The sequence below is a fragment of the Triticum urartu genome, chromosome 3A (genome assembly GCF_056163025.1).
Source record: "Triticum urartu cultivar PI428250 chromosome 3A, HENAU_Tu73, whole genome shotgun sequence".
NCBI classification, from domain to species: domain Eukaryota; kingdom Viridiplantae; phylum Streptophyta; class Magnoliopsida; order Poales; family Poaceae; genus Triticum; species Triticum urartu.
Window position 1 is genome coordinate 602,048,659 of NC_141875.1, and position 14,662 is coordinate 602,063,320.

Genomic DNA, 14,662 nt, shown 5'->3' on the forward strand with positions numbered 1-14,662 from the left:
ATCGATACTTATTTATAGAGAACAGGTGCCTAATCAAGAGATGAGCACTAGTGCTTGAAAAACAATTTATTTTTCTAAGCGCCTTAGATTGTAAGGAGCTTAGACCAAGTTTGCCTCCTGTGCGATCCAAAATCAGCACAAGCACGACCGACAGAGAACATCACCACCGCTTATGAACATATAAACTTTGAAATCAGCACGAGCATTCCAGTTTCAATGCCCCTGAACAATTTACAAGCAACCGCATCCATCAGGCAAACAGTTACTATTCACGACTAATCCTACATTCCTACCTGTTTACAGCCAACTACGCCAGCATCCTACCGAGATGACTACGGCTGCAGTTGTAGTTGCCCGGAGGCAAAATAGTCTCCGAGAAGATTCTCCGGCGAAGGTGGTCACAAGATTCGACGGAGCACCACGTCCCGCTCTCCGTAATGCCACTTCCAAAAGTTGCCTATCCGAAGGCTAAAGGTGTGCTAATGGCTGAGGGATTGATTCCACATTCCACTTTCTTTCAACTCATTTGGTTGGGGCCAGAGGGTGAAGAAATCAACTGTTGCATCTACAACAAATATAGAAACAGCAGAATTTGTAAGACGGCACTGTTATTTCGAAAACAATAGCATCTCAGAAAGGAAAACTGGTTCTAGCACTAAAACTAAGTACTACACACTGAAACAAATGCTAGGTTAACTCAAAAAAAAAAGAAATGCTAGGTATCCAGAGCATGCTGTTCTATGAACAATAATTACCTTATTGGTCTCAAATGCTTCTTAATCTGTGGGTCAGTGGTTGTTTTCAAGAACCTCAGCGCCTCTTCTGCCGCCTGAAACAACATAATGTCCCAAAAAACAGGGGATAACTTTTTGTTAGAAGATGAGAAAGTCACCGCACTTAACCTAGTATAGTGGAGCACAAGAAAATAAACTAGATGAGCCATCCATTCGTGCAATATGCCATCATCTAAACGTACTAGTGAGTAGTGACTGAACCATTTGTGGAGTGGGCCCCCAATAACTGTGCATACACTAAAATTCTAGGTACTCCCTCCGTTCCTAAATATAAGTCTTTTTAGAGATTCAACTAGATGGACTACATACGGAGCAAAATGAATGAATCTACACTTCAAATGCATCTATATACATCCGTATATGATTCATAGTGAAATCTTTACAAAGATTTATACTCCCTCCGTTCCAAAATAGATGACTCAACTTTGTAGGGAGTAGAAGGTTGTAAATATTTCAATCTACTCCCAACTTATACCAGGTTTTATGTCCAACAACAGAATGTCATCTAGACATATGCATACAATGCACAATCTTTGAAATACTGCAGATGTCATATTGTGCCATATCAGTGCATTGTCTGATGCAAAAATACTTTAAAATGGCAAGGGCACAAAAGCATAAAAAAGCCATGAACAAAAAGGGCAGACCACTAGGAAGTATGGTACCTGAAGCTTCGCGAAATCTTTGTTCACACCAATACCATTCCCAAGAATCTGTCCCGCTAGTTCAACCTTCAAAATATTAACAACTGCAATGTTAGCTGCATTAACAAGCTCACAGAAGGTACATACAAATGCTTATTAGAGACTATCAAAATCAATTTGGTTTACTATAGACTCACTGGGAAGTATAATTTTCAAGTAAGGATTAAAATATTTAAAGTTTGCAGGCATGGCAATCAGGTGGAACCAACAAATAAAAAGCAGTATAAGCCAGGTTGAAAGAAAGTTGGAATCTGAAACCGGTTTGGTCCAACTTTGAAGACACCAGTTTGTTTCAGTGAAAAGGTCTTCGGCCTTCTGGCTTATACTGCAACCCTTTAGCAGACCCAGCGGATCATTTACCAATACTGGCAGCACCCACCGGCGTCCAGCCAAAGACAGGTACTGGGCACAGCCGCACAGATGAGAACTGGTCACAACTGTAACACTCAGGTACATTGCAGTATAAGCCAGAAGGCTGACGACTATTCTTGTAGAACTTTATAATAGCGAGAATATATTAAGCTATTAAAGTTAGTAACCTGGAAATGGTATTCTTCATTGGTTGCTGAGCCAGGATTCCGGACTTGATCTCGAAATACTACATGTTGATCCTCCAAGCACTAGAGGCAGTGAAAGCACATTAGAATTCAATGAGGCAAAGAATAAGAGTACATCACATTTAGAAGGTACAGTACATCAGAAATTGAAATATCAGGTGTAGCATCATGTCTTACAAGTTCTCTAATAAGACTTAATACAGAGGGCAACCTATCCACATTTGAATGATCCTTCTGTTCTGATTTACTTCCAGATGGTTCTTGCATGGCAGTATCACCATCTGAATCCAGATCGTCTTCCAGAAAGCCATTTCCATTCCTAGAAGACTTGCTTGTGTCTTTGTTAAGAACTCCAGCGATAGGAGCAACATATGACAAGTAATTGCCTACATGTCAGTCAGTTCAGAGAATTTAGGAGAAAGCAAATTTCTAGTCAATGAACTAGAACAAAGAAATATTCAGTGTATTGCACTATGGAACATTGAACTCATCGTACTGGTTCAAGTAGGTTGCCAAACTACAAAAATGTTCGTTTGCATCACCAAAAACATTCAAGTGAATGATGAATCAATGAAGGTCATTTAATAATGCCAGCCTGCTTATAACAATGAAATGCAGTGCAACCAAGCCAAAAGACACACAGGGCATTCCAACACAGAAATAACACTAAAATAATCCACATAGTGGACGGGTCAGGCTGCAAATACCTCCCTCCCCACATGTCTGTCCATGGTTAAATTAAGAGATATGTATCGCTTAGTAGACCCAAAGTCACCAACAGACACCAACAACTTTTTCCCACCCGAAGCGCAGGAACCTGTCGGTGAATATGAAACTGGTGATGGAAATCCGGGAACCCCCAGCCAAGTTGGGTGTTTTGCAACCACCTCCAACATTAATGCATCATAAGCAGGCCCAACCTTCCATATCAACCAGATGTGAGGTGAGAGCAATGGGTCTGGCTTTGTCATGTCCAGAGGTTCGCCACATGTGAGATGAGAGCGATGTGTCTGGCTTTGTCGTGTCCGGAGGTAGGCACGATGATGAGGCAAGGGACAGGGGAGTTCGTGCGGGGCACAGGGTTTGGAGATGCAGCGGAGTCAGCACAACGATAGGGGGGAGGGGGGCTCGAGAAGAAATTGGATTGAGATTAGGATAATCCACTGACAAATATATAAGCATCAGAGTACCTCCGTGTGCCAGTGGCATTGTCATATCATCATCCTAACCGGATTGGCTATTAATTGGCCTTCAAATATTCACTTAAACACCTTTTGTGGCCTAAACATGCATAGCGGGAGTATGGTCACCTGGTTGGATCAATGTCAATGTGACAGGTCTGCTGACCTCCAGCGTGATTTACTCGCAAATTTTGTATGCAAAATGCTCAAAAGTAAGCAGTCATTGTTTTTACTGGAAAATCAATACATGAATTGTAATGCAAAGCTGAAAAGTGAACATGCTAGGACCTGTCTATGCTACTAGTGAATGATAACCCAGTCTGCCTTCATTCACCAGAAGAATGAATGATGCTTGCGCAGCTCTCTAGCAGTTACTGACTATAAAATTAGTTTGGTGCCCATGCTGGTGGTGTTAAGATGCAGGAATATTTTCTTATGGTGGTATTAAGATATATAGAGTTCATTTTCCATGTCCCTACGCATTCATGTTAGCAAGACCAAGGTGGATGGCTCATTAGAAATAGCCAAATGTGGTAATTGGTTTATTAGTGAAGGATTGCTTGGAAATTAACTGAGCTGTGTGTGTGTCCACAACTACTCCCTCCGTTCCAAATTACTCGTCGCAGAAATGGATGTATCTAGAACTAAAATACATCTAGATACATCCATATCTGCGACAAGTAATTTGGAACGGAGGGAGTACCATTTTTGGTAATCTTGAAATATGCAAGGGACATGCACCCATTTACCAGTATTGAGCACAAACAATGAAACTCATCACCAGCTTTTCATTATGTTGCATAGGAGTGCAATTTGTACACTTGGTTTGCACTCTGGAAGACAGGTTAATGTGCATGTGCACCAGATATCCTGAATGATGAATAAGTCAAGATCTCCCTACAGGATGTTTTCCATAGAAGCAGTAGAGCAAAGGACATCATTTTAGTCATTTTACTTTCTCAGGTACACTCTCCAACAATAGAAGTTGAATGAATGCAAAGATAGCAATAGGGAAAATAAAATGATTCTTGTGCTGACAAGCTTGCATAATTCAAGACGTAAAGAATATACACTCACTTTGCAAATTTTGGAGAGCTTTTTCAGCAGCTTGTACTTGAGCTTCATCTCTTGTTTTTCCAATGCCATTTCCAATTTTTTCATTACTAAATAGAACCTGGAGAAGCGCATGTACAATGAAGGTGAAAGAATTAAGCAGAAATTTGGCAACATTGCTTATATAAGTCTTAAGACAGCAAGCGGACAAAGAAAGCTAATTGAGTTCCTGTCAAATTAAAAAGCTAATTCAGAGCAGCTCTAAAATAAGGTGGAATCTAGAACAGATAGTCTAAGTAGTTCATTCACCAGCATCTACTCACTCCATGTATGTAGGGCAGATTAGGTTCCACTAGGAAAAGTCTTCACAGACTCCATCAATACATGGTTCATATTATACAAAATCACAATGACCAGTAAGTACTTTTGAAAACAAATCTAATGATACCAATTTTGTGTCATAAAACCACATATTAACAAAGTAATTCTTGGTCAAAGACTCGACTTACTGAAACCTAATATGCCCTACATAAAGGAGTGGAGGGAGCAGTATTGAACATCTGGATGATCATCAGATCATCATGAACCAAACCACTACAATAAAATTAAGGTTTGAGTATTAAGGTAATATAGCCCATTATCTTCTGAATGGATATTTGTCACTGTCTGGGCTCTTGAGTACAGATTCAAATCAGGTTGTTGGCAAAATAAATTGGTATTACTGTAATCAGTTACAAATGCGAAACACCAACCTCAACAGAAAATTGTGTAATTTTGCTGGTGCTTACAGTAGACCTAAACTCCACCTATATGAAGCAAGAGCAGGGAATTAATTCAAAAGTCAAGAACAGGAAAACCAAACCTACACCAAAACATTAAGGAAACAGCAAACCTTCGAATTGCATAGTCGTCCAATTTCTTGCAATACCGTGACAAACAAAGAAGGGACAATTGCCATTGAGCCCCCATTGGGTTGCACATTTGAACTGCCTAGAGTTCCCCGGATTGCCACTCGTGCATCATCTACACCAAAAGGTTGGCATAGATTCCATTTCAGAATGTATGCAGTGAAATAAGGTACTAATTCCATTTCAGAATGTAGATTGTATTTTGACTATCCAAGTATGAGCTTTGACCATTAGAAAATACTCCCTCCGTCTCAAAATAAGTGACTCAACTTTAGTATAAAGTTAGTACAAACTTGAGTCACTTATTTTGGGACGGAGGGAGTACCTTTGAAGATGAGTCCTATAGTATCAATTTCTTGTAACATAGCCCACATATTATTGGATTAGTTAGTGGTTAAAGTTTGAATTTGGGTAGTCAAAATACACCTTACATATTGAAATGGAGTGATAACAGAACTACTTGAAATGCATAATGATTGGTATGAAAGACAGATGAGCAGATTCCTTAATATGCTTAACAAGATGGCTCTGAACTTGTACATGCACTCCTTTCTTTTTCATTCTTAATAAAATGTTATTGTGGGTTCCATTCCTGGTTCCTAAAAACTAAATTACTAACTGAAGTCACAACTCCTAAATTTGAGTAAATATAAATATAAGACAATATTTAACTGACCATTTGACAGTACAGTAGTCTTCCCTTGGCAAGAAAATGTATATCCTCAAAATGAAAATACCAGACTAATACAAGACGAGGAAAGGCCAGCAAGAAAAAGGTCCAAAGGCAAGTGACCAAAATAAATACAGTATTAGAAGTACCTGATGGACGGATTGATGACGATATCTGTTTTTGGTCCCCCTGATATGCCTGAAATAACATTTCACGTTCATCCTTAAAAGTTCATTCCAAATTAAGAGCTTAATAAGGGCCATTAGTCCAGTTTGGACTAATGTTCTTAAATAAATAAATATGGTCCAAGCTCAAGCCAAAGTAGGGCTTACTTTATTTTCGAATGTCACAAAAGGTAGGTTTTATTGATAATTAAGCAAGCAGCATTCGAGCAATCATATGATGCCACAGAACAGTGCTTACCCATAGCAAATATGGCATCATTAGCCCATTTGCTGTAAGTAGAAGAACAAGAAAAGGTTTCCTATCAAACCAATTAAAGCAGAAACATCGCATCAAAGCTTACCCGCCCATTCAATCTCTTCTCTACTTCAGCTCCACTCATACCCTCAGGTATAGGGGCAGGATCTTTATTGCTTGGTGGAAAATTAGGGTCCTGGAAAGGAATTAGCAGACAAGCATAAAGCTTCAAACGACATAAATGCTATACATATACGACATGAAAGTATCAAGAAGATTACCTCGGAGACTAAGTAGTCACCGACATCTGGAGCATAGGGAAGATCCAGTAACTCATTTTCGTACAACAGTTCAAATACTTTCTTCAGTAGATTTTCATCAAATTCCCTTTTTTATCAAAACAGAGATAATATTAAAGCTGTAAGTATGATATCATCAGAATGCATAGATTGTATCTCAATAACGATTTATACCAACCTGAAGAAACCACCACGAACATTGCAAGCAACATTTCTCGCAACACAGAGCACTGGAACAGCGTTTGCCATCTAAGATATGCAAGGAAATACACACATCATTCCAGCACAGCAATAATGTTCAACAGAGAACATGTAAGCAACAAAAGAAATACCTCGGCTTGTGGGGCATAGTATGGAGCATAGGCAGGGACGACATGAACTCGATGCTGATCTTTCTCATCCCAAACTTGCAGCCTATCATCAATCACCATGGCCATCTTTGGATGGCATCCTCCTTCTCTAAAAACATGCTGCAGGGACTTCTTGGAACCTGTCAATGAGTAAGATAAGTGGCTAAGCAGGTGAAATTATAACAAACATGATCAAGAACTGAACCTGAGGCTATAGGAAGTAAAGATTGTACCGTTCCATCCACACAATGGTGGAAACTAGCAGTTTCACTGGAAACAAGAATGCAGACAATGTAGCACTAACAAATGGAACTACTCAAGATTACTTTATTTGAGTTCATAACTTATAACCGTACAAATAAAATACAATACAACTGAAGCAAGCAAACTAAACACACAACTGAAGCAAGCAAACTAAACACAACTATATGTACACACAACTTTGCGTTTCTGCAAATCAAGTAGTAGCACCATCATTCTAACAATCAACATTTTGGAAATCATTATGCAGAATTTCTTGGTACTTCTAAAAATACAAGGCATACATTCGGATTGGGCATTTTACAATGACTAGATTGTGTTAACGATGATGTTTATAGAACCGAGCAATGCTGAGACAGTAGAGCACTGCACAATAGCTCGAAAAATTAAATTTCAAACTCTTGAAAACTCACCTGCTTTTACACATACTACACGATCTGAAAGATTATTCAAGCTGATCAAATTGGCTTCTGGATCAAGAAGTCTCCATATCTCAAGAGCATAATCTCTTTCAGCCATTGTACACACATAGACCTCAAATCTTTTGCGTCCCTTGGCAGTTAGGTAACTTCTCAAATCCTCCCAGGCAGGCCTTAGCTTCACAAAAACACTGGTATCGCGAATCTACGTGCAATAACATTGAAATGGGTATGAGGATTAGTAAAAGGAAAACAAAGTGCAAAACGCTGAGGCAACTAAAAGAATAAAATCTAATCAATGTCTTTATTCTGATGCATCAGAATATAAAAGTTTGTGGAGAAATTAATGTCAACCCCATATCTATATCAATATTTACAGACCCAAAGGGGCAAGATCCAACTAATCTCGGCCATCAATTCATGTGAATCCGACGACCAAGATTGCTTCAATGGTGAGCGCTCAGCATATTTAGCGCGCAACAAATATTATACCAAATATCAATATTAGCAATAATCACATAATTATCATATAATTAATATCTTACCTAATATCAGCACGCAATTAAATTCTACCAAACATCCCTCAAAAATATATTCTACCAGATATGAACGTGCATTGCACGTACGCACTTACTGTTTTAATCAAGAGCCCATATCATGAGAGCCAAGTAATATGCAAACTTCAATAATAGAACATAAAGTTTTTTTTTGCTGAAGACTGCATATATAAAGAGCATAATGTGTTTGCTATCTAGATTCTAGGTCAAAGGCCTAACATTATAGGTTGCCTAAAACTCGTGCTGCTTAGTATACTTGTTACCATCCCTCAGGTTGTTAACTCATTGCTATATTTACCGAATATGCAACACATCCTGCATACAAAGAGTGTTGCAATTTTTGCACCCAAACAGTTCGTACATGCCTAAACACATACTACCTCCATTCCAAAATATATGACGTTAAACGTCATATACTTTGGAATGCAGGAAGTAAATAATGAACTTGAGCATGCACACTTTTACTCAGAAGATCAAATACTGCAGCAATTTTACAATACATATACAAACAAATTAATGCTAGAAATCATCCATGGCCTCACAATCGAACATAAAAAGTCAGGTTGTACCAGACAAATGGGAACCCATCTATATACTCCCTCCTTCACATATTAATTGACGCTGAAATGGATGTACCTATACGTATTTCACTGCTAGATACATCCATTTCAGTGTCAATTAATATGGGACGGAGGGAGTATCATTTTCTCCAACCATGGCATAGGTTAGAATGTAAATATATTCTTCTGGATAAACTGTAAACCTCAATGGCCATCCCACCCCACCCAGAAGAAAAAACAGCAGCAAAAATTGAGTGATATACGAGCAGCAGAACAGATACTACCTACCAAGGTTAACTAATTCGTACCTCTGGATTGATGCGGGTCAGAATAGCATTCCTCTCGGGCAACCTGATTACAGGCCGAACAAGACGCTCCTGGACACCAGGCATAGGCTGAACCTCCTCCTTCTGGGTGCCAACAATTCTGCCATTGTCTGTAACAGTGTCTGTGTCAATGAACTCCTTGAGAAGCTCCCTGTCCTCAATATACCGCTTGATTTCTGCAGACATCCCCGCTACCCTGACAGGGTCATCCTCAATGTCCATCCTACGGGAAAGCATCTCGATCCGGCTCTCAAAGGACCTCATCGTGTTAGCAACGATGAGGGTCTCATCAAGATCAAACACAATAGCAAGGCAGCGGAGGTTGAGCATCCCCACGGACGCTGCATAGAGCCCAGCCCGCACAGAGCAGCACCAGAAGCACGGCACCTTCTCCACCTTGCTCGGCATTGCCACCAGGTGCAGCTCCTCGTCTCCGACCACCACCACCGCGCTCTACACAACCAAAAGGAGGACAGGATTTTACAAACCCTCTCCCAAATCTACCTAACGAAATTGTACACCCTAAATAATGTGGAAAATGCTTCAATCCCTAGTAAACGACCGGCGATTCAGTAATAATGGAGTAAATAACATTCAGCGGTTGGTCGCTGATTTCGCTTCGATTTGAAATGGGCGTGAAGGGCAGGCATACTCGTTGTTTGTACGAAACGAAACCGTGGGGGGCGAGGCGAGGCGAGGCAAACCTTGTACTCGTTGAAGCAGGTGAGGTAGAGGCGGTGGAGGCTGGGGTGGGGAGGGAGCGGCCTGGCCTGGAGCTTGCAGCGCACGGAGAAGGGCGCGATGGTCTGCAGGATGGCGAGGGGCGGGCAGCGCTCGCTGGCCGGCGAGAGGTGGCTGATGCGGATCTCGTTGCTGGGGAAGGGCAGGGCGCCCTCGGGCCCGGGCTTGATCGGGAAGACGTCCGCCTCGCCGAGGAACACGTCGCCGTGGAACATCCGCATGCTGGCGGCCCTGCCGGGCGGGGCCGCCGTCGCGGAGGCGGAGGCGCCGGGCACGGGCAGCAGCGGGGAGGGGCGGAGCATCGCCGTCGCGGCGCGCGGGGCGGGGAATCGGAGGGGCCGGGGAGCGGGTGGGGGCAGGGGGAATGGAGAGTGTGAGAAGCCCACGCCCGGCGTGTGCGCGCCCCCGCTTCGCCTCGGCGGACGCTGAGCCGCGGGTTTTGGCGTTTGGGGGGGAGGGGGCGGAGGGGAACTGGGCGAGGGGTGTCTCTGGGTGCGCTTATATAGAAGTTTCGGGGGCCGGGGGGAAGGAGGAGGGTTCCGCCCGCTCGGTCCGGCCGCCGGGTCTGGGTCTGGCTCCGGTCGCTCGGACCGGGTCGGGTCGCGTCGCGCGCCGAGCCTGGGCGGGGGAGGGACGTCACTGTGTGGGCTTTGCGGTGCCGCGTGGGAGCCACTGGGACTGCCTCGCTTTCTTCTGACTTGATGCACGCGGGCCATGCCCCTGCCTAACGGGACTCTTATCTAGCATGTGTCCTTTTTTCTCGAATGTTTTTTCTTCCTTTTTATCCTCTCTGTTTCTTTTTCTCGTTACTTTTTATCCGTCGGTTTCGTAGCGGACAGAGGAATCATGCGGCGGTGGATAACGAGGCCGGGCCTTTTGGGCCGGCCGGAAATTGGGCGGATGATAGCCAGTTGACATAAGATGATGAAACCCTCCACGAGTTGTCGCCACGTCTCGTCTCGTGAACATCCTGCTAGAGTTGTCCAGGCACCGTTGCTGTTGGTGTGGAGTTAGGCCAACTCCACCGCGCGATCCCAAACGAACGTCCGTTTTGTCCGGATTCTGTCTATTTGGGTAGCGATTTGGGGTCGTGTTCGGGTGTGTCCTGGGATGCGGTGGCCGTGCGCCCACCGCACGGACGCATCCTTTTGCCCTATCCTGTTCGTCAGGGCCCAAAATGTCCAAATTTTCATCAAAACTAGTTTACAACCCAAATATTTATCTGAACATTAAAATAGTTTTACAACCCAATTAAAATTGTCTTTAATAAAATATTTTTACAACCAAATCGAAATTGTCTTGACTAAACATAAAATGGACCAATACATCTATTGGTTGCCAATGTGATCCCACACGTGCTCAACCAAGTCATTTTGAAGATTCAAATGAGAGTGCCAATCACGCATCTCACGATGGAATTGAGCAAACTGTTCAAATGTGGTCGGGTCTTGGTGCAGGGGCTCAATATTTTCACCTTGATAGTCAAATCCTTGGTCGAAGATACTCTCATCACGCTCGTCCTCAAAGATCATGTTGTGCATGATCACACAAGCAGTCATCACCTGCCAAAACTTTCTTTCATCCCATGACAGTGCAGGGTTTCGAACGATACCCCACCGGGATTGAAGCACACCAAAAGCACGTTCCACATCCTTTCTAACACTCTTGCATTTGAGCAAATCTCTTTCTCTTCTCACCTTGGGGTTTCGAGATTATCTTCACAAAAGTTGACTACTGAGGATATATACCATCTGCTAGATAATATCTCTTGTTGTAATGGTGGCCGTTGATCTCAAAGTTGACAGGTGGGGAGTGGCCTTCTGCAAGCCTCACGAAGACTGGAGAACGCTGCAGCACGTTAATATCATTGTGAGAACCTGTCATGCCGAAGAAAGAATGTCATATCCAAAGATCCTGTGATGCCACCGCTTCTAATATGACAGTGCACGCCTTGACATGCCCTTTGTACTGGCCCTGCCAAGCATATTCCACTCCCAGTGCATACAATCTATGCTGCCAAGCATGCCTGGAAAGCCTCTAGTTGCGTTGGTCGCCAACAATCTCTCTGTATCAGCGGCAGTTGGCTGCCTCAAGTACTCTGGGCCAAACACCTCGATCACAGCCTGGCAAAACTTGTACATTGACATCAGACATGTTGTCTCACTCATACGCACATACTCATCCACCAGATTGCCTGGAATTCCATATGCAAGCATGCGGATGGCCGCGGTGCATTTCTGGTAAGAGGAGAATCCAAGCTTGCCAAGGGCATCCGTCTTGCACTCGAAGTATGGGTCATGAGCAACCACTCCCTCTCGGATACGATTGAACACATGTCTTGTCATTCGAAAACGGCGACGGAATTTATCCGGCTTGAAGAGCGGGGTGTTGGCAAAGTAATCGGCATAGAGCAGGGCGTGCCCTCTCTCCCTGTTGCGGTTCAGGTTGGGAGCACGGCCAGGGAGTGACCCCCTGTACCGAGGAAGCTGCCGTTGAATGTGGTCGTGAACGACCAGTGCAGCCACCACAATATCTTCATCATCCGACGACGAATCGTCCGATGAACAAAGAAAGTGATGGAAGAAAAACTCGTCTCCACTATCCATACCTTTGTGGGCAAAATGCCGAACACCTTGCGGGCGTGGTGGCGAAGATCACCTCGACGCAGCAGGGGTGGTTGCCAGCCGGCTACTGGCCGCTGTGGAGCTCTCGTCGGGAGCTGCCGAGGACGCCGTGCTACGTCGCTGGCGGTCATGTTCCCTCTGCGGCCGGCAAATACGTCGACGGCCAAACCTCCGATCGACGGCCAAAACTACGGCCACAGCACGGGCGTGGTGGCGGCCATGTCGAGAAGTGGTTTGGTAGGGACGGCCGGAGGCTGCGCGGTGAGGAGACGACCGGAGAATAGCGGCGGCGCCGGCGGCGGGGCGGGGCGAGAGAGAGAGGGTGAAAGCGTTTGGGAACGGAGGGACTACTAGTGTCCTCGACAAACGGGCCAGGGGGACAAGGGCGTGCGTCCAAGCCGTCCGCGCGCGTCCGTTTCACCCCAAACCGAGCGCAAGTTTGGGCCGGGGATGGATCGAAAACGGATGGAATCCGGACATTTGTCTGCGCTGGGCTGTGCTATTCGTCCATTTTACCCCAAACGGACGGGGGCGGACAAGATAGGGTCGCGCGGTGGAGTTGGCCTTACAGACTTACAGTGCTGCGCTGTTGATCTTCGCTACAGTCCAATACACTGCCAATCCGCAAAAAAGCAAAATACGGTGGCAGTCCAATATTGGTGTGACTGCTCGTACCGCGAGTCGAGGGCGAAACTGCACGGAAAGAGCCATGGGGCAACAACGATTACCTGAGCGGAGGGAGAGGTGGTCTACTCCAGGCTGGATCGCTTAGCTGGTCTGATCAGTGACGAAATTCTTTGGAGCCAAACAATCAGTTGTTTCATTTTTCTGCGTGTGACTCGTGACTGGACCCGGTGAGTGGCCAGTGATTGGCAATACTACCAAGTTTTATGAATAGCAGCCGTGCAGTTCGGAATGGCACCATCATGCGGCATGTCGTTGAATGCTCGGGCCCACCGTGCCAGTGATACAGCCACGCAGGCTCGTCATGGAGATGTGCGCGGAGCTCACAAGGTAGCAGGCATCGAATGCCAAGGACGCACGCGAATTCAGTTCAGTTTCTAGTTTCTACACGCCTTGGTGCTACACGGTACGAACTCGTCAGAACTGATCATCTGAGGGCAAATAGAGTAGATGAACTGCAAAAAAACAGAGCAAGAGGGGGAATATGAGCACAAAAACCGAGGCTGGGGTTACAAGTTATGAGGAGAGGTGAAATTCCGAGTGTCAGAAAAATAATACATTAGTGAGACTGGCTAGAAAAGTACAAATTCTACACCCGAAAATAATAACATGATCAACCGTTTCATTTTTCTAGTCATGTTATTCTTGGGTGTATTGACCTGTTTTTGTTTTGCTGCAAACTAGTATGTCTAACGAGTTGGGCGTTTCGGTGCCTAGGCTTATCTGCATCCGATTAGAAAAAAATTTGTAAAAAATTTGTAAAAAATTCAAAAAAATTCAAAAAAATTCAAAAAAAATTATGCGGTAGACAATTTGATGCGTGGGACCCGCTCCAAATGTCGAGTCATTTGGATATCTGAGCAGCTCTCTGCAAAAAAGACAAATCGGACCAAAACAATACATAAACAGTAAACATTTTTACAGACCCCCAATTTGTGTTTTCTGTTGAGATCTTCTTAGATGTCCAAATGATTTGAAAATCGGAGCGGACATCACGCATCAAATTTTCTACCACACAAGAATTTTTGTAGTATTTGTTTTGATTTTTTTGTCAGTGCGGGTGTAGATGAGCTCGGGCGTAGAGATGGATTTTCGATGTCTAACCATATTTCCAAATGATTATAAATAATAACATGATTTTGGACTTCGTGTCACGACAACGTAAAGTGCGTGCATGACTGTTGCACTTTGAGATTGCCCATAAACATGTCGTAAATTCTCTATACAAAAAAACATCTAACCTAATTTAGAATGATACTACTTACAATTGCCTAAGGGTGTGATAGCGGCATGGCGCATTTTCGGTGGCCACCGCTCTTGCGCGCCATGTGCCTTCATAGGCCCTGCACCTAGTCTTTCCTTATTCTCTTCGAAAGAATCTGGTCTTCTTCCCCCTCAGACCCTTGTGTGCTTCTTCCTCAACTCTTCTTCTTCTCACTCACCTCTCTTCTTGCATCCATGTTAAATGTGATATCGAAGTAAACAAGTGACGTTGCAAGGCTATGCCGATGTCAGCCCCCCCCCCACCCACGCACACACAACCACCTCGGGGCC

At 44.1% G+C, this 14,662-nt stretch overlaps 2 protein-coding genes across 7 annotated transcripts; both read right to left on the reverse strand.

The window, feature by feature from the left end:
- Positions 1-155: 155 nt before the first annotated feature.
- LOC125545327 (RNA polymerase II C-terminal domain phosphatase-like 2) lies at positions 156-10,267 on the reverse strand. 6 transcript variants are annotated; one of them, XM_048709236.2, is made up of 16 exons: positions 9,764-10,267; positions 9,042-9,512; positions 7,611-7,821; positions 6,919-7,076; positions 6,765-6,835; positions 6,569-6,674; positions 6,394-6,483; positions 6,017-6,065; positions 5,182-5,312; positions 5,042-5,095; positions 4,314-4,410; positions 2,233-2,441; positions 2,038-2,118; positions 1,460-1,525; positions 756-829; positions 156-565 (listed from the first exon to the last, which is right to left on the reverse strand). In XM_048709236.2, the coding sequence occupies exons 1-16, from the start codon at positions 10,100-10,102 to the stop codon at positions 553-555; spliced, it is 2,220 nt and encodes a 739-aa protein (XP_048565193.2). In that variant the 5' UTR covers positions 10,103-10,267; the 3' UTR covers positions 156-552. The 6 variants fall into 6 exon arrangements, 4 of the variants coding, with proteins under 4 accessions (XP_048565193.2, XP_087369642.1, XP_087369641.1 ...); XR_015598642.1 differs by lacking the exon at positions 156-565 and adding an exon at positions 1,771-1,935 and having other exon boundaries at positions 757-829; XR_015598641.1 differs by lacking the exon at positions 156-565 and adding an exon at positions 1,771-1,925 and having other exon boundaries at positions 764-829.
- Positions 10,268-11,531: 1,264 nt separating this feature from the next.
- On the reverse strand, positions 11,532-12,406 carry LOC147980732 (uncharacterized). The gene is made up of 2 exons (XM_087515732.1): positions 11,770-12,406; positions 11,532-11,677 (listed from the first exon to the last, which is right to left on the reverse strand). The coding sequence occupies exons 1-2, from the start codon at positions 12,404-12,406 to the stop codon at positions 11,532-11,534; spliced, it is 783 nt and encodes a 260-aa protein (XP_087371858.1).
- Positions 12,407-14,662: the final 2,256 nt, after the last annotated feature.